General features: G+C 43.2%; 1 protein-coding gene across 6 annotated transcripts in view; it reads right to left on the bottom strand.

Moving 5' to 3' along the window:
* CCDC30 (coiled-coil domain containing 30) overlaps positions 1–25,962 on the bottom strand; it is a 113,931-nt gene that overhangs the window by 41,574 nt on the left and 46,395 nt on the right. For all 6 annotated transcript variants that reach the window (XR_011022114.1, XM_068240551.1, XM_068240549.1 and 3 more), the window contains 5 exons: positions 22,155–22,225; positions 19,209–19,401; positions 16,355–16,471; positions 13,024–13,152; positions 11,044–11,171 (listed from right to left, as the gene is read on the bottom strand). Coding sequence is in view for 5 of the 6 variants with exons in the window: in XM_068240551.1 (XP_068096652.1) it covers positions 11,044–11,171; positions 13,024–13,152; positions 16,355–16,471; positions 19,209–19,401; positions 22,155–22,225 (638 nt within the window). In the remaining variant the exon portion in view is untranslated. The remainder of the gene's footprint in view (positions 1–11,043; positions 11,172–13,023; positions 13,153–16,354; positions 16,472–19,208; positions 19,402–22,154; positions 22,226–25,962) is intronic.

The following is a 25,962-nucleotide window of genomic DNA, read 5'->3' as shown; positions in this document are numbered from 1 at the left end:
ATAGAGGCATGAGAGCGGGGAAGAGGAAGCGCCGCCGGGGACCAGGAAGCCGCTGCGAAACAAGTAATAGCAGCGGCGGCGGGGGAAGCGGGGAGGGGGGAGCGGGGGCCGCGGACCAAGGACCACCAGGGAAGACTCGCATACAAGCCGACCCCCCAACTTTTGACCCCCTTTTTGGGGGTCAAAAATTCGGCTTGTATGCGAGTATATACGGTATACTGTATATATACATTATTTTTAATGCCTATTATCTGAGAAAGACCAACATTACTTACGGTAACGTCTTTTCCAGTAGTCGCGAAGACAGCACCCCTAATGAGACTTGTCTCCCTCCGAGCAACGGACAGGAAGCTGCAAAAGATTAAAAATTTGCATAACAGGCGGACAATAGTATAAATAGGCATAGTCTCTCACTCTACCTTCAGTTCTATACAAACGACACGGACACCAAATGATGCTTAATACTTTTAATATATATATATATATATATATATATATATATATATATATATATATATTCTCTTTCTTTTTTTTTTTCTTTTTTTTTTTGTACCCAGGGTGGGTTGTAGGGGTGCTGTCTTCGCGACTACTGGAAAAGACGTTACCGTAAGTAATGTTGGTCTTTCCCAGTACGTCTGCTCAGACAGCACCCCTAATGAGACGATATACACGATACATATATGTTTAGGGAGGGACCACAGCCTGCAGAACTTTTCTGTCAAAAGACAAATCAGCGTTAGCTAACACATTAAGTCTATAGTGCTTTATAAACGTATTCTGGCTGGACCAGGTTGCTGCCCTGCATATCTGCTCGATGGATGCTCCAGCCCTCTCTGCCCATGAAGTTGAAACCGCTCGCGTTGAATGTGCTTTCACTGGAGAGGATAGCTGTCTGCCCTGAATCTGATAAGCTGTAGCAATAGCCTGCTTTATCCACCTGGCCAGAGTGGCCTTAGATGCTCTTTTTCCTTTAGATTTTCCGGAAAAGATGACAAACATTGCCTCAGTCTGTCTCCATGATTTAGTTCTTTCCAGGTAATAAAGCAAACACCTCCTCACATCCAAGTGATGCAACTCCTTCTCCTTATCATTAGTTGGATTAGCACAAAAGGAAGGAATATACAGCTCCTGAGATTTATGAAATGCTGATACAACCTTGGGAAGGAAGGCAATGTCCAAACGCAATGTGACTCGATCATCAGATATCACACAGTATGGTTCCTTAATAGAAAGAGCTTGTAATTCCCCCAGTCGTCTAGCAATAGTGATGGCTAAAAGAAACACAGTCTTAAAGAGAATCTGTATTGTTAAAATCGCACAAAAGTAAACATACCAGTGCGTTAGGGGACATCTCCTATTACCCTCTGTCACAATTTCGCCGCTCCCCGCCGCATTAAAAGTGGTTAAAAACAGTTTTAAAAAGTTTGTTTATAAACAAACAAAATGACCACCAAAACAGGAAGTAGGTTGATGTACAGCATGTCCACACATAGAAAATACATCCATACACAAGCAGGCTGTATACACCCTTCCTTTTTTAATCTCAAGAGATCATTTGTGTGCTTCTTTCCCCCTGCAGCTATCTTCCACTGAAGTGTCAGGCTGTTTCTTCTTGCAGAGTGCAGACAGCTGTGCCTGTATGTAATTCTTCAGTATGTGAAAGCCCAGCCAGCTCAGAGGACGATTTATCCAGCTTGTAAAAGATAAGAGAGAAGAGAGAAGCTGCCATAATCTAAATAATACACAGGCAGTGTGCAGAGAGGGGCCTGGAGGGGGGAGATGCATCACAGAACCACAACACTGAAGAACTTGGCAGCCTTCCAGACACAGCCTGAGAAGTCTGACAAGAGAGAGATAAGTTGATTTATTACAGAGATGGTGATAGTAGAAAGTGCTGCAGTAAGCCAGAACACATTAGAATAGCTTTTGGAACTTGTAGGATGATAAAAAACAGGATGCAATTTTTGTTACGGAGTCTCTTTAAGGGTTACCATCTTGTCGGATGCCTGTTCTAAGGGCTCAAACGGAGCTTTGCAAAGTCCCTGAAGGACTGTATTCAAGTCCCAAGTAGGTACTCTAGACTTCATAGTAGGCTTAACTCTCTTTAAAGCTTCAAAGAAACGAATTACTAATTCCTCGTGAGCCAGCCTCCTCTCCAGAAATACAGACAAAGCCGAAGTTTGTACTTTAAGGGTGCTTATACTGAGTCCCTTCAGGAAACCATCATGTAGAAACTCCAGCACAGATGTGACAGAGTTGTTGAGCATAGATTTCTCATTGCACCATTCATTAAACACTCTCCAGGCTTTTTGATAAATCTGACGAGTCACCTTTTTCCTACTCTGGATTAGAGTTTCCGTTAACCCATCAGAAAGTCCCTTTGCCTTCAACAAACTCCACTCAGGTTCCATGCTGTAAGATGAAGTAGACATAGATTTTGGTGAAATACAGGTCCCTGAGACAGAAGATCCGGGAGGAGAGGAAGAATGATGGGCTGAGATATCGTTAAAGTCTGTAGTAACGTGAACCAGGGTCTTTTTGGCCAAAATGGTGCTATCAATATCACTCGAGCATGGTCCCGTATGATCTTGTTCAATACCCTGGGTATGAGAGGCAATGGGGGGAATGCATACATCAGATGGTGACTCCAGTCCATGGAGAAGGCATCTATCGCCCAAGGCCTGTCTCGCGGATGGAGCGAACAAAACTTCTGATACTTCGTATTTACTCTCCTGGCGAATAAATCTACCTCCGGACACCCCCATAAGTCCGTAATCTGTTGAAGAACCTCCTGCTTGAGAGTCCACTCGTTCTGGTCCAGGGTCCTTCTGCTCAAGAAGTCGGCCAGCTGGTTCGAGGTTCCTTTTAAATGACTGGCGCTTAGGGAATCCAGGTTTGCTTCTGCCCAGTTTAGTATTCGAGATGACTGGCGCCACAAGAGCTGACTCCTTGTCCCTCCTTGGCGATTTATATATGCCACCACACTGCTGTTGTCTGATCTTATCAGAATATGCTGGCCCCTGATGTGGCTGCTGAAGGACTGTAAGGCCTGCCATACTGCTTCCAGTTCTCTGCTGTTTGAAGAGCGAGACCTCAGCTTGGTTGACCAACGACCTTGGGCTGGAAGAAGATCCAGGTGGGCTCCCCATCCCCACGCACTGGCATCCGTAGTTATAATCGTCTGATTTGGATACTGCCAGAGACGCCCCCTTGACAGATTGTCTCGAATCTGCCACCATAGCAATGACACTTTGACATCGTGTGGGATCATCACCCTCTTGTCCAGGGAAGTTGACTTCCTGTTCCAACTTCTTAAAATCCATAACTGTAAGCTTCTCGAATGAAACTGTCCCCACTGTACCGCAGGGAACGATGCTGTTGATAGTCCCAATATTGACATTGCCTTTCTCAGTGAGATGCTTCTTGATGTCTGAAAAGAGAGAACAGCATTAAGTATGGAAGAGATCTTCCTATCGGGGAGAAAAACTCTTTCATTCAAAGTATCAACATTGAACCCTAGATATTCCATGTTCTGACAGGGAGATAAGGAGGACTTTCCCCAATTTACCAGCCACGCTAATGACTGAAGGAAGGCTATGCATGAGTCGATATGGGAACTCACTAAGCTTGCAGATGAACCCCAAATCAGTAAGTCATCCAGATAGGCTATGATATTAATTGAATCCATTCTTAAGACTGCAAGTACCTCTGCCATGACCTTAGTAAACAACCATGGTGCTGAGGATAGCCCGAAGGGGAGAGCATTAAATTGAAAGTGTCTTACCTCTCCGTCCAGCAGAACTGCAAATCTGAGGAATTGCTGTGAAGACAGGTGGATAGGAATGTGCAGGTAAGCATCTTTCAGGTCCAGGGATGCAAGGAAGCAGTCCTTCTGTAAGAGACGAATCACAGACAGAATGTTGTCCATCCTGAACCCTCTGTATGTTACTGACTTGTTTAGACCTTTCAGATTGATAATGAAGCGAAAGTCCCCTTGAGCCTTCTTGACCAGAAATACTGGCGAATAGTACCCCTGGCCTCTCTGACCTGAGGGAACCTCCCTGACTACCCTCTTGAGGAGTAGAGATTTTACTTCGTTCTGGAGGGCGAGCTGTTTTAGTTTGCTTGAAGGTAAGGGAGTGAGAAGAAATCTCTGAGGGGGCGTGACATTGAATTCTATTCTGTACCCTTCTAATACAACGTGTAGAAGCCATGGATTTGTTATGTGGAGCTGCCATGTTTCGAAAAAGTGGGATAGTCTTCCTCCCACTGGGAGCCTGATGTCATTGTTTACTTGACTTACTAATCGGGGGGTTGTTGGGCTTATTCCTCTGGCTCCTATAAGGGACCCATCTCCTTTTTGTGTTTGTTCTTTCGTTACTTTCTGGCTTTGATGGCCCGCGAAAGGGCCGTTTAAACTGGAAAGATCTCCTCTTAGTGGGAAAGTTCTTTTTTGTGTCAGCTGTTCTGTCTAAGGTCTCATCCAGCTTAGAACCGAACAGAAGGCCCCCTTTCACAAGGAATGCCGCAGAGTTTTGACTTAGATGAGTTGTCGCCTCCCCAAGTTTTAACCCAAACTCCCCTTCTGGCAGAGTTCACTAGTGCAGTGGTTCTTGCTGTTAGCTTAACCGAGTCATCAGCGGCATCAGTAAGGTAATCAGCTGCATTAAATAAGTTGGGGAAATCTTTGAGTATCTCCTCCCTAGGTACGCCTGAAGCAATCTTGGCCTGCATCTCTAAAAGCCATGTTTTCATTGATCTACCCACAGCTGTGGATGCAACTGCAGGCTTGAAGGTCAGAGAGGAAGACTCCCAGGCTCTACGTAGGATGTTGTCCATCTTTGTATCGATGGGATCTTTAAGATTCCCAAAATCTTCAAATAATAGGTCAGTCTTCCTTGACACCCTAGATAATGATGGGTCAAGCTTTGGTGGAGGACCCCAAAACCCCGAATCTTCGGGACTGAAAGGATAACGTTTGGACATAGAACGTGGCCAAAAGGCCCTCTTCTCAGGCGTGTCCCATTCCTTCTTAATCATAGACTTGAGAGAGGAATGGACAAAAATGAAATGTGACTGGGGGTCCGCCAAACTCTCGTACATCTGGTCGAGGGGTGTCAAGGATTTCTGCTCAGTTTTAGTACCCATGGTGCTATGTAAGGCAGAAATAAAGTCTTTCATCAGCTCTGGGGAGAAGGCAAATTTCTGGGACTTATCTCCTTTTTCCCCAATTTCCTCTTCTGAAATTTGTTCAAGAGAAGAAATCTCCCCCTCCGATAAATCGGATTCAATTACATCCTCAGTTCTTTTCCTCTTAGAACCGATAGGGAGAGGTAAACTAACAAGAGAGCCTGCTCAGGAGACTGGTGGGAGAGAGGCAGGAGGTGCATCAGAGACAATTTTAGCAACCGGATTAATTAGAGGCAGAGTGACAGATGAGGCAGCAGCATCGGCTGCAGAAGAGGAAGCCATAGCAGAGTCTTTTATTTCCTTAATAGCTGTGGCCATCTCGGCTCTCATCCACCCCATCAAGTCTTTAAACACAGCAGGAGACTCATTTTTTACTACTTTATCAGTACAGGACTGGCATAATTTCCTAGAGGAGCTGGCGGATACACGATTATTGCAAATAGCACATCTCTTTTCAACTTTGCTGTCTGAGCGTTTGTCTTGACTGGAATGTGACCCCGATTTATCCACTTTGTCAGACTTTTTAGGCTACAATACAAACAAACAAATAAGCCTAGGTTAGCTACATAATCCTCTTGCAAAAAACCACCAACAAAAAACTAGACAATAGCTAAGCAGTATGCCACGCAGACTACTTGCCAGAGAGGATTCAGAGCCAGGTTCCACAGATAATGCAGTAGAGGATCCTGCAGCGTCCTCCATGATCTCAGCCAACATCTGAGATATGGGAAATAGGTGGCTTTTAAAACACGTCGGCAAAGTATTTTGCATAATTACCCCAATCACATGATGCACTCCGTTCAGCTGGCGCTGCTCCCGCCGCGGCCCCTGCCGCTAACTGCTCTGCAGCGCTTCCTGGTCACGTGGGACGCCTCCGCGTGACGACTTCCGGTTTCTCCGAGCGGAAGTTCCTGGAGCGCGCGTCTGCGCGCATAAATCTGCCGCCTTGCTGGGAGAAGCCTCCTCAATGCTGCCAGCCACATCATACCGCTCTCCCCTGGAGCGGACTATGCAGGAGACCAGGCAGCAAGCCCCAGTCGTCTGACCAGATGGCAACCCTGAGACCTCTCCCTCCTTCACGTCCGGACAGGAAACTAGAACTGAAGGTAGAGTGAGAGACTATGCCTATTTATACTATTGTCCGCCTGTTATGCAAATTTTTAATCTTTTGCAGCTTCCTGTCAGTTGCTCGGAGGGAGACAAGTCTCATTAGGGGTGCTGTCTGAGCAGACGTACTGGGAAATAGAACATTTTATCATATTTTCTATTTTAATTACAGTTACAAATTCATTAGGAGTCGGAGTCGGTGCATTTTTTCCCGACTCCGACTCCAGGCACCCAAAATTGCCCGACTCCACGACTCCGACTCCACAGCCCTGCATATTACTGCCACAAACCTGAATCAATTTTATTGGAATTCCATGTGAAAGACCAATACAAAGTTGTGTACACGTGAGAAGTGGAACAGAAATCATACATGATTCCAAACATTTAAAAAAAAACAAAAAAAACTGCAAAGTGGGGTCTGCGTAATTATTCAGCCCCCTTTGGTCTGGGTGCAGTCAGTTGCCCATAGACATTGCCTGATGAGTGCTAATGACTAAACAGAGTGCACCTGTGTGTAATCTAAGAGGTTGTCTAAAGGGGGCCATACACTAGGCGACCAACCAATCATGACTGATAACAGTCATTATAATCGAATTGGATGAAAATTGGTGCTGCCAAGTACATGCCCGACTGACAAAGCGACCAATTTCGGGACAGAAATTGGGCGCACAGTCGATCATGCATGTTGGAAAATGTCGGGCCGAGGTTGGTTGGTTGGTCAGTTGCGCGGCGGTATGGCGGCCGAATTGCGAACGAGCGACGAGACGACGAAACCTTCGCCGCTGCAATGTATAAATGTATGTAGTGTATTTATACATTACCTGTCCGGTGTCAGCCTCCACGCGGTTTCCGTCCATCTCCGGGTTCCGCATACAGGCCGGCGTCGCTATGTCTGACGTCACAAAGGCGCATAGCGGCTGACGTCAGACACACTGCGCCGCTAGCGTGTATGCGGCTTACCCCGCGGGATGGACGGATGGACCAGGAGAGCTGCTACAGGACAGGTAATGTATAAATGCACTACACAACATACATTTATACATTTTGGGGGCAGAGGCGGGGCGGACATGGCGGCTCAGCCGATTCCCTGATGATTTCAGGCCTGTAGTGTATGGGCAGATTTGATTAGAGACAAATTTATCCCTAATCAGATTCGATTAGAGATAAAATTTGTCTCTTGGTCAAATCTGCACATATTTGTTCTAATGTATGGATTAAGAGAATATTGGGAACAACAACACCATGAAGTCCGAAGAAAACACCAGACAGTTCAGGGATAAAGTTATTGAGAAATTTAATGCAGGCTTAGGCTACAAAAAGATTTCCAAAGCCTTGAACATCCCACGAAGCACTGTTCAAGCGATCATTCAGAAATGGAAGGAGTATGGCACAACTGTAAACCTACCAAGACAAGGCCGTCCACCTAAACTCACAGGCCGAACAGGCTGAGCGCTGATCATAAATACAGTCAAGAGGCCCATGGTGACTCTGGATGGGCTGCAGAGATCTACAGCTCAGGTGGGGGAATCTGTCCATAGGACAACTATTAGTTGTGCATTGCACAAAGTTGGCCTTTATGGAAGACTGGCAAGAAGAAAGCCATTGTTAACAGAAAAGCATAATAAGTCCCGTTTGCAGTTTGCCATAAGCCATGTGGGGGACACAGCAAACATGTGGAAGAAGGTGCTCTGTCCGATGAGACCAAAATTGAACTTTTTGGGCAAAATGCAAAACACTATGGGCTTGATGCACTATGCGGTGCTAACCTACTTAGCACGTCTAAAGTCTTTGTGCGCGCTAACCAGGGTGGTAAGTAGGTTAGCACCGGTTTTCTCAATCAGATCGCACGCAAAGTTTTGCGCGCGCTAAGTCCCATAGGCTTTAATGGGCACTTCCTGCGGAGCGCCCTGCGCTCTGTGCAGTGCGCGCGTAAAGTTTTCCGCGCATAAAGTTTTGCGTGCGAAAAGCTCGTTTAGACGTGCTAAGGGGGTTTTCACAGGCATGCTAACAGTTAGCACCGCTTTGTGAATCAAGCCCTATGTGTGGCGGAAAACTAACACTGCACATCACTCTGAACACACCATCCCCACTGTCAAATATAGTGGTGGCAGCATCATGCGCTGGGGGTGCTTCTCTTCAGCAGGGACAGTGAAGTTGGTAAGAGTTGATGGGAAGATGGATGGAGCCAAATACAGGGAAATCTTGGAAGAAAACCTCTTGGAGACTGCATAAGACTTGAGACTGGGGCGGAGGTTAACCTGCCAGCAGGACAATGGCCCGAAACATAAAGCCAGGGCAACATTGGAATGGTTTAAAACAAAACATATTCATGTGTTAGAATGGCCCAGTCAAAGCACAGATCTAAATCCAATCAAGAATCTGCGGCAAGATCTGAAATCTGCTGTTCACAAACGCTGTCTATCTAATCTGACTGAGCTAGAGTTGTTTTGCAAAGAAGAATGGGCAAGGATTTCAGTCTCTAGATGTGCAAAGCTGGTAGAGACATACCCTAAAAGACTTGCAGCTGTAATTGCAGCAAAAAAAGGTGGTTGTACAAGGTATTGACTCAAGGGGTTGAATAATTACGCACCCCCCCCCCCCCCCTCCCACACACACACACACACACACACACACACACACTTTGCAGTTATTTATGTGTAAAAAATGTTTGGAATCATGCACGATTTTCGTTCCACTTCTCACGTGTACACCACTTTGTATTGGTCTGCAAAAGACTTGAGACTGGGACGGAGGTTCACCTTTCAGCAGCACAACGACCCTAAACATAAAGCCAGGGAAACAATGGAATGGTTTAAAACAAAACATATCCATGTGTTAGAATGGCCCAGTCAAAGTCCAAATCTAAATCCAATCGAGAATCATTTGCAAGATTTGAAAACTGCTGTTCACAAACGCTGTCCATCTAATCTGACTGAGCTGGAGCTGTTTTGCAAAGAAGAATGGGCAAGGATTTCAGTCTCTAGATGTGCAAAGCTGGTAGAGACATACCCTAAAAGACTGGCAGCTGTAATTGCAGCAAAAGGTGGTTCTACAAAGTATTGACTCAGGGGGCTGAATAATTACGCACACCCCTCTTTGCAGTTTTTTTTTTTTTTTTAAAGGTTTGGAATCATGTATGATTTTCGTTCCACTTCTCACATGTACACCACTTTGTATTGGTCTTTCATGTGGAATTTCAATAAAATCGATTCATGTTTGTGGCAGTAATATGACAAAACGTGGAAAACTTCAAGGGGGCCAAATACTTTTGAAAATCAATGTAGTTCTGTGTTTCAGCTTAAGTACTGGGATTGGACGCTGCAAAAAGCAGAACACCAACCCCTGTGCAGGAAACAATGATGTTGGGAGATTTCTTGATATTTCTGATGTTGAGGCCGGACTTGCATATGATTCCATGAACTAAATGTTTTGGATACAAATGAGTGCACATTTTCTTTAGACACTTTTAATGACAGCCGTTCAGCTATCAGTTCTGCAATTTGCAGGATTTCAGCTCCAGCAAATATTATGGACTAATCCATGGAGGATGATCACCACAGAGCGTGCACTGGACTCCATACATTTCCAGAACAGTCACTGAATAAGAAATAGTTGTGTCGTACACAAGGCCGGATTTATACTTTTTTGGCCCCTAGGCCAAGTATGTTGCGTGGCTTCCCTTTATTGTGCAGCAGTGCCCCTCCCATGCCCTGTCCTCCCTCTCTTCCATGTGTATCATCCATGTGGGCTCTTTCACATCAGACAACGCGTGCAGGAGCCATTCTTCTGGAGGCGCTGAATAGCCTGCGGCGTGTCCTTGGGATGCTGTGGTGCGAAGCGGCGGTAGCTATTAATTCACCTGACGGGACAACGCCGGCTCCCGACGATTAAAAGCTTCCGGGTGCGTCGTACCGCAACGTCGGGTGTGAAAGGTAAAATGAAAGTCTATGGAGTTTCATTTTACTTTGGCTAATGCACAGTTTCGACTTTGCGTTAAAACGCAGCAAATGGGCTCTGGTGTGAAAGAGCCCTGTACAGCAGCCCCTTTCTTTCATGAACAGCTTCCTTGAGCATCAGTACCCCTTTTCATATGTTGCTTCTCATTTTCAGCCTCCTCTTTTATATGTAGCAGCCCCTCTTTCATATCCAGGTGCCCCCGGGGGCTGTAGACGCCCAAGGCCCGGACCTTTGTGGCCTTTACAGAAATACAGCCCTGGTCATACAAATGGGACAGTACTTCTTTCACTGTGCTTAAAGGATACAGCTGGGGGAAAAAACCTGACTAACAGACTTCTGGGGCTGGAAGAAGCCCAAGGTGAGTGACCCCCCCCCCCCCCATGTATTTGAAGAGAGAAGGATATGGAGGCTGCCATATTTATTTCCTTGTGAACAATGCAAGTTGCCAGGCTTTCCTGCTGATCATTTGCCTCTAATACTTTTAGCCATAGACCCCAAACAAGCATGTAGATCAGATGTTTCTGACAAAAATCTGACAAGATTAGCCGCATGCTTGTTTCAGGTGTATGATTCAGACACTACTGCTGCCAAAGAGATCAGCAGGACTGGCATTGATTTTAACAGGGAATAAGGTTCTAGAAAATTGGAGTGAACTGAGGACTCACCCAAACAGAAGCTTTGCTGAGCTCTGTTGAAGAATCTGGGCAGTGTTTTTGTTATCTGAAATACGCTCTGTACACTTCATTCAGGAAAACACAACTACAGGTATGTGGGCCTATGAACACTTACCTCTGTTTTTCCTTTTCTGAATCCTTGATCACCTCTCTTATGAGTTTATTTGTGTCCACCTCATTGCCAGATTTTCTTTCACTAACTTCCAACTTCAGCTTCTTACACTGCTCTGTCAGCTGTGAGACCTGCAATGAGAAGCATTAATGTTACACATAGCATCAGGGCTGGATTTGTAATTTTTACTGTCCAAGGCCAGCTTTATCGTCTGTACGGTCGTTATCTCTATGTGTGTCACAATAAGAATTTGCCTTAGCTTCCATCACTAAGGTCACAGATCCTAGCATTTTTAGCAATACGCATATAGATTATAAGTTATGTTTCCCTTAAGAACTTTTATGTTATGCTTGCCACTTCATTAATGATGTACCCATCGTGTCACCATTAAAGTTAGGCTGAAGTGTACCTGAAAGAGAGATTACAGGTCTTGTAGGGATGACACAGATACAGGACAGAGTTTAAAGGTTAAAGCTGACCGTGTAGATTGGGATGGCTGCATAGAACAGCTTTACTGCCCCCCCACCAGTGACCCATCTCACGCCCTAAACAAGCCTGAAATTCTGGTGCCCTAGGCCATGGCCTATTTGGCCTTGCCAGAAATCCGGCCCTGCATAGCATTATCCTGAAGATCCACAAGAAATGACTATTGCTGCAATGCAGGGTCTTTCCACAAGCTGCTACCTTTCGTATTCTCAGCATTTGACTGCTGACTGTTATTTCTATGAGAACATACTGTAGTGAGTGATTGTTGCGTACACACGTGAGATTAAAGTCTTTTAAAACAGACTATCAACAACCGAACGGCAGATAATCTTTATAAAGAATGTTCTTAATAACCTAAAAAAGATCATGACGAAAGAGGCTTGTCTCTCAATCTGTTAAATTCATCCCGGCAGATTATGACGATTACCCTTTCCAGAAGGTGAGTATGAGATCATCAGATAGGCCCAGTGCACACCAAAACCGCTAGCAGATCCTCAAACCGCTAGAGGTTTTTGGAGCAGATTTCAGAGCGATTCTAGGCATGTTTAGAGACGTTTTCTAAACATGCTGGGCGTCTTTGTGTAGCAGATTACAAATATTGTTACAGTAAAAGCTGTTACTGAACAGCTTCTGTAACAAAAACGCCTGGCAAAACCGCTCTGATCTAGCGTTTTCCAGAGCGGTTTGAGCTTTTCCTATACTTTACATTGAGGCAGAAATGCTTCTGCAAACTGCAAAAGTACTGCAGGACCCACGTTTGCAATTTGCTAAAAACCTCAAACCGCTGGTGTGCACCATCCCATTGAAATACATTAGCCAAGCGTTTTCACAGGTGGAAGCGGTTTGCAGATCGCTTCAAAAACCGCTCTGTGTGCACCAGGCCATATTTGTGAACGGTTTTCCAAACAGTGCAAGTGTGAAGAAGAGGAAAGTAAATGGACTACAAAAGCATTTCTTGGGTCTTTAGCATGAATTTATTGTTTGCCTGGGTACAACATCGTTCGAATGATGCTTCATTTTCCAAAGATTTTCATCTCCTAAGTAAGCAGCTTTATCCTGATCTATACACTCATTTTTCATTATTTTTTTTTAAGAAAAAGGAGTCATCCTTTAGAAACTGGCATTGCTGGATCGCTGCGGTAGCCTTCGGGGATTACCGCAGTAATGCACGGTAATCTCCCTTCTGTGTGTTGGGTTGCTGTATAATGGCGTGCCACATTGTAACACACTGCATGCAGTGTGTTATCGCAAAACGCATGCATTAACAGTACCAGTGAACCATAATTTTCATTGATTGTATACCTCACTGTATGCGACCCGTTGCATTGTGTTCATCCTGTTACAGGGAACACAATGCCCACTGTGGACCTAGCCTTAATGATAAGAAACTAGTTCACCACTGTGCGTTCACAACCAAAATATCAGTTTTGGGTGGAGTGACTCCCTTAAGTCATGTGACAATGCAGCAAGCATGATGTTTAATAGTGTGCAGGTCACCTTTCTGTCTTGCAAATGTTTTTCTTTCTCCAGTTGGTCATTTCTTGAGCGCAGCATGTTATTCTCCTGCTCTGCCCTCTGCAGGTTGTCCTGCACACCTTTCAGCATTGGCTTTATTTCATTTAGTTCCTGATAGGAAGGAAAAAGCACAACGGTGAAACAGAAATTTACATGAAGGTTCTAAATGGAAGAAATAAGTTCACAAATTCAAAGGACGACAAAAAACAAAACAAACAAAAAAAAGCGGTCACTGAAAATAACGAGTTCATTCAAAAGTAACATAATCCAGTATAAGCAGCTGCATTTCAGGTCACAGATTATTATTTTTTTTATGTACTACCGCTATATGCTTTAGGTGTGACTGTAACTTCAGAAAAATCAACACAAAGACAATGGGAGCCCAGATGGTGTAGAAGGTTAGAGTGTAGTAAAAGGAAAGCAGATCAGGAATTGGTACTCACAAAATAAGGGCAACCAACCAATAAGGCAGATGGAGAGCACAACCGTCTCCACATGGGTATCAGTGTCTCTCTTCGTGTGATCGCACTCTTGATGAAAACAGGGGGAACTCTATGGACGGCACCCAAGTGTGCAAGCAGGGTTGCCGTCCTCCAATGAAGGTGAAAAGATAACAAGAAGAAAGAGGTGCCCAAAGGTAATAAAATGTATTAAACCCAATTAAATAAATAAATGAGAGGTGGCTTACCTCAAAGAAAAGACAAAGAACTTTGTGGAATCTGGAAATTTTAATTTGCACTAGGACAATGCGTTTTGTGTACTCATATAAAGCGTTGCTGAATTAAAATTTCCAGATTTCACAGAGTTCTGTGTGTCATCTCTAAAGTAAGTCACCTCTCATTTATTTAATAGGTTTTAAAACATTTTACTACCTTTGGGTGCCTCTTTTTCACTGTTATTACCGATATACATCTCCTCTCTTACCTTTAGTAATAGATGGCAAACAGTTTTAAAAATAATGATATGAATGTTTGCCAATGCAACCCCTGAAATAGGAGAAGACTGCACCTTGTAATGGTGGACAGCGTCCCACAACCATTACAATACATTAATTATTTTGTGTACAGAATATAAAAAATGCCCCAAAAGACCAAATAAGCACACTACATTTACGACTCCTTGGAGACATGAAATGATCAGTCAGATTTAATTATTTATGATCCGATCATGCAACAGCCCTAACACAGGCGCAGAGCTAATGGCATAAAAATGGACACGTAAATGTGTATTTTGATACCAGGTGTATCAGTGATCCACCAGACAAGAAAACACCTAGACTCCTGACAAGGACATGAATATTGTATACAATGCTTCCTGTTTATCTGATTATTTATAATAATCAAGTCTAATCTTGCTTTTGCATGTCCTGATGAAACATAGGAACAAATACATCTTTAAGGTGTGTTCATGACCTCTGCTGTAATTGTGTACGTGTGTTATAAAGTGACATCTTCTAGTTAGCAGTTAGTCCAGCTCTAGGCACAGATCTCTGTATACTATCAGATAGGGCGGAAAGAATTTTTCAGCCAAACAATGCATCTGCAGCTAAAAATGCTGTTTGAAATATGTGGTCATGTGACCGGACATAGCCCAGATGAAGAATTCCGTCATTCCAAGCTGACTGTGTTACATAAAGAGAACAAATGACTGTATTGTGAACAGAAGGCAGACATGTCAATGACAAATGTCCCGGGGACTTTAGCAGTGGGGTGTTAGCATTATCTAGTAACAATATGGCTCCCGGGCAAAATTAATTCAGCCCCACCCCCACAAGAAACCTGCCCTCTTTCCAGAATTGTGTGGGGGGGTCTTTGTTGCTGCCCAATTCCCCCAAGCACCCCAAGCCAGCTGTCACCCCCCCCCCCCTTCCCCTGGTCACCTTAACTGTGTCCCCCACTACTTGCTTGCCAACTAACCGCATGCTAAACAGGCGATTGTACGCCGTACAATAGACAGACTGGCATATATGTATAAAAATACAGGGAGCTCAACCAAAAGTGCATATGGTCCAATAGCCTTTTGTGTATGATTGGATATGCGTAAAATGACCCAGGTGGCAACTCAGGTTTTAATTGTCTGTGTCTGTGTTAACAGTTTTAATTGTCATGTATATGTGCAATACTCAGTGGTGCTAGAGCACACATGTGTCCCAATTTTTGTGCAATAAAAATCGTGTGTTGGACGTAATTTGCTGTGGTGCTTTATACCAGTATTTTTTCTTTTTTCTATTGTGTCCCCCAGGACCCCTGCAGAGGCTTTGGCAGAGTAACGTCATACCTGTCCAAGCGGGCGCTCTCCTCTATTGATCTGTGGCTACGCGCGCTGCTGTCTTCATCCTCACAGGGGCGCCTCTCCTCTATGACATGCATAATAACATGCCACAGGTGACAGAGAAGATGCAGCCTGTGGTGGATCAGAACAGGAGCACAAGGAGCGCGCCCACCGGGCAGGTAAGTCCCTACTCTGCTGAACACTCTGCGGGGACCCCAAGCAATTGAGGGGTGGTCTGGAGCAATTCCCCAGGTTGCCCATATGGTAGTGCCAGCCCTGGGTGTTAGGAGTCCAGCAGGTTTGTGTCACTGTATTCATAATAATTCTTATAAAGACCCTGTCATAATGCCAACCCTCTGTCAGCATGCTGAAAGGTTTACGTGAACTTGTATTCAGAATCTGTTTGTACATCTGAGATCATCTTTAAGCACATGCATCTTCCTATCTCGCGTGTTGTGGCCTGATTCACTGAAGTGCTAAGGTGTCTGTGATTCTCAATGGTTCCAAATTGGTGCTCAGCTATTCTAATGCACAATGTATCCCTTGTTCCTTATATACATACCTTTGAAGGTCCTCTATGTGTACGGTATTAACTATACAATGTTATATGATACACAAAACAACTGATCTAGTATAGGATGCGGGTTTATAAAATAAATGAATAATAAATAACAAAAATACATTTCCTTTAATTATTCCATAAATGAATGATTGTTGTAGCCAAGAGAACCAATAAACAGTCTTTATATCTCATGTCCTTTTCTTTCCATATTTCTTTTTTGATTGTGAAACATAGAGTTCTATTACAATATCAAGCCTGATACAGTGCATGCATGTAGACCTAAATAAGATTGACAGACATAAAAAACAACCAACCAACCAAAAAGAAAACGCACAAAAAAAAAAACAAAAAACAGAGGAGTATCACTGCAAGTAAAACCCAGCAGAACTTGTGTCACTGTCTCATAGAATTGCACTGTTAGTTTTTGTGGAATGACAGATGACATAATCAGGAGGCTTCATGTAATATGTCACATCTGACCTGCTGCATTGCTGACATCTTGCCTGCATCTTTGCTCGCTCCATCCGTAGCGCTGGCTTCCTCCTTCGCTTCACGCTGCTCCGCAAGTTCCGTCAGCTCCGATTCCAAATACATAATCTGTTAAGTGAAGACAGGGCAAGAAAGTAATCAGTTTGCAGAACTGCATGCTCAGAAAACGTCAAGTTACATACTCATCACCAAATAAACTGACATGATCCCATTTTCTGATTTTTTTCTGAAGACAAAACACAAAGAATGGAAAAACAGGCAGAAAAAAAAACATCAAAAGCTAAACAGCAATGATAAGGAGACAGAAAGTGTCCATGTCTCCTTGCCAGGCTTCCTGCAGAGGCAGTAAACACAATCTTGTCACACTACAGTGTTTGTGTTTGCTAGGTAACCACATTCCTTTCACAAGTCCCCCACCAGCCAGACTCTTTTCTCTCAATTGTCTACTTGTCTGAATCTATGGCAACACACAACTCCATCTAGTGGAGAAATAACTGAATTGCCTTGACTGCATTTAAAACAAAGCAGATCTAAACATTCTGTCACCTGATCTAGAATCTGCCATGTTCTGCATACCCTGGGGAACATTGCTTTGCTAATGCACATTGCCATCTAACCTTACTGACCAGAGCTGCAGAGTGTATTCATGCCATTCAACTATATTGTTTTCCAACAAATTATATGAAAGACAGTACAGCATCTTACTCTTTTTTAACTCTGTAATGCTTTAGAGACACAAATTCATTTTTAAACACGCTTAACATTAGGGTCAGCAGGGCCCGAATGATTAGTAATTGATCATCAGGGTGACAATTTTGGGAATGAGTGTTGTACAGACATGCTGCTCTGTGGAAATTGAAAGAGGGTAAATGTGTGGCAATAGAGTGGGCAGGGAACACAATAAGTCAATGCTTTAGTTCGAGGTCATTTATTCAGCAATAAGTCATGGGGCTGCTGTAAACACTAGATTCTCATCCAAGATGGCCTCAAACGAGCATCTCGGCAGTTTTATCCAGCATGTGCACAAGACTTAAGGCCTTCTTGACACTAGCGCAGATGGGCACGCAAAGGCAACACACGCAATCTGCATTGCCATGCATTGCACTGCTGATCCCGTTCACTACAGTGAATGCATCAGAGTTGCGTTTTAGCAAAAATGTGCAAAAGTGCGATCTTGCATCGTCAAAGACTGTGCAGTTTATGCTCTTGCGTGTTGCACAGCATACGCGTTGCCAAAATACACGTATAGTGTAGATGAGGCCTTAATGACTAACACGGTTTACACAGGAAGGAATGGCTTTTGAAAACTGAGTGTAAAGACACAAAATAAAGAAACCTCAGGATTAGGGTATCACACACTCAAACTAATTATATATAATGATACAGGAGTTTAGTTTCCCTCTAAATAACAAAAAAGTACTTTTATCTAGCATAGTAAAACAGTAGTGCTGCGCTCAACATACAACAGTGTTTCCTTATAATATAGCTCAACAGTCTTTAGTGTCCTCGAGCATTCACATAAATCACTTCACCATCTGCAACAGAACAATAGTCCAGTCTTAAGTGTATATGCGGCTCTTCCTCCAATTATAAGCAATAGAATACGCTCACCAGAACTCGTGGCTGATTAGTTATAGTCAGCAGTAATCATATGTAGTACTTCTGTGCCTCCTGGCTTTTACAGACCTCAGCAGTTAGATACTCGGAAATAAGCAGAAAAAACAGACATAGCGTAATCTCGTTTGTGATCAGATCACCGTGAATTCCACTGCACACTGTGTCAAACACCTCCACCACACTATGCAGTAATTTTCCCCTGTGTAACAAAGGCTATGTAATCTGCTCACCAGATAGCTTGGCTGATCATATAAAACCAGCAATCACGCTTTACAGTGATGTTGCAAAGCGTGATTGCTGGTTTTATATGATCAGCCAAGCTATCTGGTGAGCAGATCACATAGCCTTTGTTACACAGGGGAAAATTACTGCATAGTGTGGTGGAGGTGTTTGACACAGTGTGCAGTGGAATTCACGGTGATCTGATCACAAACGAGATTACGCTATGTCTGTTTTTTCTGCTTATTTCCGAGTATCTAACTGCTGAGGTCTGGGAGGCCAGGAGGCACAGAAGTACTACAAATGATTACTGCTGACTATAACTAATCAGCCACGAGTTCTGGTGAGCGTATTCTATTGCTTATAATTGGAGGAAGAGCTGCATATACACTTAAGACTGGACTATTGTTCTGTTGCAGATGGTGAAGTGATTTATGTGAATGCTCGAGGACACTAAAGACTGTTGAGCTATATTATAAGGAAACACTGTTGTATGTTGAGCGCAGCACTACTGTTTTACTATTTTAGTTATAGGGTGGTGATACCAACCCATAGTGTGGCGAACCATTCTGAACAGTGTGGCGATATTTTGAATTTGTATATTTTGAGTGAAGAGGAGCGCACATACAATATATTAATTACTTTTATCTAGCGTTTTTGATTCTTTTAGAAAACTGGTACTTATACTTATGTTTCAAATCAGCTTCACAGCAGTACAGCAATTTCTTGTATGAACAGATCCTAAAATCTGATTCTGTTTAGTGAAACCAATAGCCCTGCCAAAACCCTAAGGCTTTATAATAAGATAATAAGCAGTATTACTTTCAGTTTAATTATATAACCAATTACAGTCAGATGTGCTTCAACTAAAAGGGCTTGAAATGAGGGCCTGATCAATCCAGAGAAGGGTGTATGCATAGATGTGGTGGAAACTGCCTATGGTTTCTAACATCAAAGCCATATAGAATAGCAGCTGTGATATGGGATGCATATCACAGGGATCACTCACTGTCCTCTGCAGCCCCGCTATCTCACACTCCAAATAGTCTACTTGTTCTTTGGTTCGATTTTGAGTTTCTCCCAATATTGACTCCAGTTCTTCATTGCGTTCCACTATATCATCATACTCTGCCTGCAGCTTCTTCAGCTTGTGTAGCAACTGCTTATTCAGACATTCCTTTTCTTCTATCCCAAGCCTGCATCTGTAACAAAAAAAAAAAAAAGTGTAACCAAACACGTGCAACATTGGTTTATCTACCAAATTCCCTACCAAAGCAACATAAGACAGCAGACACAACATTTACACTCTGATTTGTAGCTGCAGAGAAAAAGGTCCTTTTTGCATACAGTAAATGTTTACACACAAGTACAGATGACTTTTGATCCAGACAAAAGTAGCAGTCATGCGGAGACAGCAAGTTCTTTACTTTTTGGTCGAAGGGCAGAGACAGGACAAGGCCCTCCAGCACCCATGGCTGAGACACCAAAGTGCGCCAACTCCATCCCTCCAACCCCAACCGTCACACACTGATTGCTTTTAGACTAATGCTGCATACACACTTGAGATAAAAGTCTCTGGAAAAGGCAAGATCACAGACCAATTTTACCCCATTCCATGTAGTATGAGAGCCATACTCTACACAGTCTATTCTATGGAGTGAACTCCACATCAGATAAAATCTTTGCAAGATGCTGCACACAAAGATGCCCGTACACATTCAAAAGATCATTATCTACAAAAGATCTCTTCCTGCAATAGATCCATTCCTTCAAAATGCACTCACAGTCTATGAGATCTGCAGATCCTCATACACACCTTGTTTAACAGACTTCATCTGCATATCTGGCAATCATCTGCAGATCTGAAAATCCATCCTGGTGGATGTGATCTGCAGATGATCTGCAGATGATTGCCTGCTAAACAAGGTGTGTATGATGATCTGCAGATCTCATAGACTATGAATGCATTTTGAAGGAATGGATCTATTGCAGGAAGAGATCTTTTGCAGATAATGATCTTTTGAATGTGTACGGGCATCTTTGTGTGCAGCATCTTGCAAAGATTTTATCTGATGGGGAATTCAGCTCCATAGAATAGACTGTGTAGAGTATGGCTCTCATACTACATGGAATGGGGTATAATTGGTCTGTGATCTTGCCTTTTCCAGAGACTTTTATCTCAAGTGTGTATGCAGCATAAGAGGAGGCCGAGGAACCCCCCCTCCAACACCTTAATCTCTAGTTATCTGGCTTGCAGTTACTGCCATGTATCCCCTTTTCTTATGTCTCTCTGCTTCAAACAAAATAGGTAATGATAGCTGAGTGAGTTGTGCGCCTCCTCCTACACTGTGCCCTGAGGCTGGAGCCTCTCTCGCCTCTGCCTCGACCCGGCCCTGTCAAAGGGCACAGTACCAGCAACGTTGTACATGCTCACAGTCACTGCTGCTATAAAGCAGGTCTGAAGCACAAGAGGGATTAGAGTACACACACTGTAAACCGACTCATATTGGAAAGACACAATCACTCTTCCTCCCTTCTAGCTGAATAAACCAGGCCGACTGGTCTAGTTTACTCTGTTATAATAATTCCATTATTGGTATAGCACTTATCTCCTGGTGGACTCAAAGCGCTTGCGTGGCAGCCACTAGAGCGCATTCGATAGGCAGTAGCAGTGTTGGGGAGTCTCGCCCAATAACTCCTTACTGAATAGGTGCAGGTAAACACAGTTTTTGATTAAGTAATTCAAACACAATTTTATACCTATGTTATACCTACTGTATATAGAACATTAAAATTTAGCCTTTGCTTAATACATATTCAAAGAGTACAAAAGTAATAAATAGTAGGCCTTCAATGATTGCTTGCTGGCAGGTTCTGGCAATGCTCCCTGCACAGCTATCCTAGACCACCCACATGTAACAAGTGCACAGTGTAGAGTCAAGTAAGATATTAGCATGCAGGGAAGTATGGTATCACATGACCATCAGATGATGCTCCCTTTCCCTGCAGTCCCTTCTTAATCCAAACTCATGGATGAAACTCATGGATGAGATGCAGCAGCAGAGCAGCTGTTCATGACAATTTTTTAATAAAAAATTTGGATGTTAAAACTCAAAAGTAGATTTCACTTACATTACCACAACAATAGATTAAATGTTCAGTTACATGAAAATCTGGCTGTGGTTTCACATTTTAAAATAATAAGTTTTATTTGTCACAAAGCAAAATATCTTTTTGAAACACTTCAGAAGAAGGCTGACATCTGCAAGCTGCTGAGGTGCATAATGTTCCCGGTGCAGTGATGTCACTGGCAAGCATACTAAAGAGATTCTGCCTCATCTCTCAACAGAAGTACAAGGCCAGGGGAAAAAGCCTGCTTCCATTTCAGGCTTTCCCACAGGCTCATGCTCTATGGCAAAACCTCCCTCTTAAGAAGAACTGTAGTAAAAATGACAATTATTAAAATTGCTTATTATTTACACTATCCATTATTTAGTCGGTGGTTGCCCATTGTGAAATATTTCCTCACCCTGATTTACATTCTGAAATGTATCACAAACTGACATCTTTATTGCTGTCAGGAGCAACTCTGCGGAATGTTCGTTTTTTGAGCATTTCAAACCCAGTGAAAATGGTCTCTCAGAATGCTCTGAGAGAATTCTGCATAGCTAAACAGCCTAGGCTAAGCACTATGAGGGTGGGGTCACATACCAATATACAGCAATATATATAGCTATAGGAACTGTTTCTGATACTGAAACCAGAAAAATTACTGTAAGAAAGCAGGTATCCCAAATAATTTTCTGCATTCTACTATATGTCACTACAGTGCCTTTTTAAGGACCAGTCCTCTTTAAACAGATATTTCTCATTGTGTTGGGGTAAGGTGCCTCCCAACTGCTTATACCTCTCAGTAATATCTCTATATATTTGCATGAAAGAAAATTACAATTACTTTTTATGAAGATCCTGATTGTCCTGCAGGTTGGAATGAGAGGGGCTGGAGTCACTGTCACTCTTTTCACGCTGTAACAAACATAAGAAACATTCTGTCAAAGAATATTCTCTAAGCAAACTCCTAAAGAATTGGGCAAAAACCAGTATGTCACACCAGTACTAATGTTTTCAGAGGCGGCGGTCACAAGGATATTAGAGAAACCTAGACCTTATGTACAGAAATGGTGTCAAAAATGTGTAACGCATGTATAGATATAATGGGCGATAATCAGTGGCGGAGCAATAGGGGGTGCAGAGGTAGCGACCGCATTGGGGCCCTTGGGCTAGAGGGGACCCCCGAGGCCCACCCCTCAACCACAGTATTAGCTTTTTATTGGTACTGTGCTGATGATATTCACTTCTATAAATGATTTGAATAGTAGTGATCAATAACACACTGATCCCCACCCCCTTCTTGCACCTCTGACACTGTGTTTGTCCTTGATTGGTTTTGGTGTGTTGTATCAATTGTTATCTATAGCATGCTGGGGGGGCCCAATGCTAAACTTGCACTGAGGCCCACGGCCTCTTAGCTACGCCACTGGTGATAATAAAGACTTGCCTGCTATCTGTTTTCTTAATTGTGGTATGTAGACTTCATAACTCTGTTCATGGGGAACATGCACATACAGGAAGTCTGTGCCTTGAATTTGCCTTCCTCAGTGTATGTGAGGCACAGAAAATATTTGGCCAGCTTCCAGTTATTTTCCAGTGCGGATTGGCAAATTAAAAATGACACTCTCTCTCTCTCTTTCTCGCTGGCATTTTTGAAGAAAAATGGAATGACATGCACAGTATAGCAATTATAAGGGCACCAAGTATAATGTTTTCGCAGGCTTACTTTATTAACAGAAAATGGACACAGGGTGACTTTGTCAAGCAACCTGTGAAGTCTGTGGTGTTCAGCAGCAACCAATGACATCCCCTTCTGTGGACAAAACTACACACACTAGATTTTCAACGGTGGAATATCACCTAGAATGATTGGAAGCCTAGTGTGCATATAAATGTCCCATGATGAAAGTGAAATAGAACAGGCTTCTAAGTATCTGTACAATGATTATCCCCAGAACACTCACAGTTACAATCAAACAATCTTTTGAGGGCATAGACAATAAAAAGTTGTCTGCCATACAAAGAAAGATCCGCATAGCCCATATCAGTGTGGGCAAAGGTAGCTCTACAAACATACAATATTTTCTCATCTAGGCAACATGGAAACTACACAGGAGGCAGCCCACACCCAATTATATGGCAAGACGTTTTTTTTGTTTTCCTGCATCCGATTAGATGTTTAACCACTTCACCACTGAGGGGTTTTACCCCCTGACCACCAGAGCAATTTTCACCTTTCAGCGCTCCTTCCATTCATTCGTCTATAACTTTATTATTACTTATCCCAATGAAATGAACTATATCTTGTTTTTTTCGCCACCAATTAGGCTTTCTTTAGGTGGGACATTATGCCAAGAATTATTTTATTCTAAATGTGTTTTAATGGGGAAATAGGAAAAAATGTGGGAAAAAATTATTATTTTTCAGTTTTCGGCCATTATAGTTTTTAAATAAAGCATGCTACTGTAATTAAAACCCATGAAATGTATTAACCCATTTGTCCCGGTTATAAAACCATTTAAATTATGTCCCTATCACAATGTTTGGCCACAATATTTTATTTGGAAATAAAGGTGCATTTTTTTCAGTTTTGCATCCATCCCTAATTACAAGCCCGCAGTTTATAAAGTAACAGTGTTATACCCTCTTGACATAAATATTTAAAAAGTTCAGTCCCTAAGGTAACTATTTATGTTTTTTTTTTTTTATTGTATTTTTTTTTTTTTTTAATTACAAAAAAAAAATAAAAATTGGGGAGTGTGGGAGGTAATGAGTTAATTTATTGTGTAAATGTAATGTTTGTGTATGTAAAATGCTTTTAGGGTGTAGTTTACTATTTGGCCACAAGATGGCCACAGAGTGTTTGTTTACATGCGACCTGTAAGCGTCCGGAAGGACGCTTACAGGAAGCAGGAGGAGGCTGGGAGATTCACAATGATCTCGCTGTTTCTGAAAGAAGCAGCAGATCATTGCAGGGGCTAGATCAGCGAACGGGAATGGATTTTCCCGTTCATTGATCCCCGGGCGAGCGGGCGGCGGCGTGCACGAGCGGCGGGTGCGCGCGCACGAGCGGCGGGAGCGCGGACAGCGGAAGTAGCGCGGAAGGTACGGATTTCTCCGTCCCTGGTTTTTTAGGGGGGAAAAAAGGGACGGAGAAATTCGTACCGCCGGGGGTAAAGTGGTTAAAGGAGTACTGTAGAGGGATAGGGGGAAAAAAGAGTTGTACTTAGCCGGGGCTTCTAATGGTCCCCTGCAGACAACCTGTATCGGCACAGCCACTCACCGATGCTCCTGTCCCTGTCTCCGGTTCACTTCTGGAATTTCCGACTTTAAAGTCGGAAAACCACTGCGCCTGCCCGGCCAAGCCCTCACTCAGCCGTACTGGGCCTGCACGATACACGATGAACCGGAGGCGGGGACTGGAGCATCGGTGAGTGGCTGCGTGGGCACAGGATCTCTGCGAGGGACCATTAAAAGCCCCGGGTAAGTTCAACTCTTTTCCCCCCTACAGTAGTCCTTTAAGACTTAATTGTTCCTTGCTGCATACCTGCTTTATTAAATCCCCTCCTTGAGCAGACATTAGGTTTCTGCCTACAGAAATGATCATTAATGACCATTTTGAGTGGCTGGCCGTGGTCTTGATCCAAAACTACTGATAAATAACATCCTATGAGTTACCAATCACACAGTCACACAGTGTGCAATCATTAAAGAGAATCTGTATTGGTAAAATCGCACAAAAGTAAACATACCAGTGCGTTAGGGGACATCTCCTATTCCCCTGTCACAATTTTGCCGCTCCCCGCCGCAATAAAAGTAGTCAAAAACAGTTTTAAAAAGTTTGTTTGTATACAAACAAAATGGCCACCAAAACAGGAAGTAGGTTGATGTACAGTATGTCCACACATAGAAAATACATCCATACACAAGCAGGCTGTATACAGCATTCCTTTTGAATCTCAAGAGATCATTTGTGTGTTTCTTTCCCCCTGCAGCTCTCACCCACTGAAGAATTACAAGCTGATTGTTTCTTCCTGCAGACAGCTCTGCCCGGTGTCTGTAATTCCTCAGTATGTGAATCCTTTCACAACAGAGGAGGATTTATCCAGCTTGTAAAAGATAAGAGAGCAGAGAAAAGCTGGCTAATGTAAATAACACACACAGGAGTGTGCATAGAGGGGGCCTGGAGGGGGGCGTGCATCACAGATCCACAACACTGAAGTTGGCAGCCTTCCAGACACAGGGCGAGAAGTCCGACAGGGGAAAGATAAGTTGATTTATTACAGAGATGGTGATAGTAGAAAGTGCTGTAGTAAGCCAGAGCACATTAGAACAGGTTTAGGAACTTGTAGGGTGGTAGAAAACAGGATGATATTTTTGTTACAGAGTCTCTTTAAGTACGATATGGTTGTATATATTTTATTTATATATTTTTTTATGTCTGTTTTTATCAATTTATATATTTTTATGCTGTTGGTGTAAATATGATCCTAAGGCCACATACACACATCAGACCATTGTCTTTTGAAAATGAAAGATCACAGACCAATCTTACCACACTTCATGTAGTATGAGAGCCATACCTTCACAGTCTTTTCTATGGAGCTGAACTTCCCATCAGAAAAAAATATTTGCAAGATGCTGCACACACA

The sequence above is a fragment of the Hyperolius riggenbachi genome, chromosome 6 (genome assembly GCF_040937935.1).
Source record: "Hyperolius riggenbachi isolate aHypRig1 chromosome 6, aHypRig1.pri, whole genome shotgun sequence".
Lineage (NCBI taxonomy): Eukaryota > Metazoa > Chordata > Amphibia > Anura > Hyperoliidae > Hyperolius > Hyperolius riggenbachi.
This window is presented reverse-complemented; position numbering and strand designations above follow the sequence as displayed.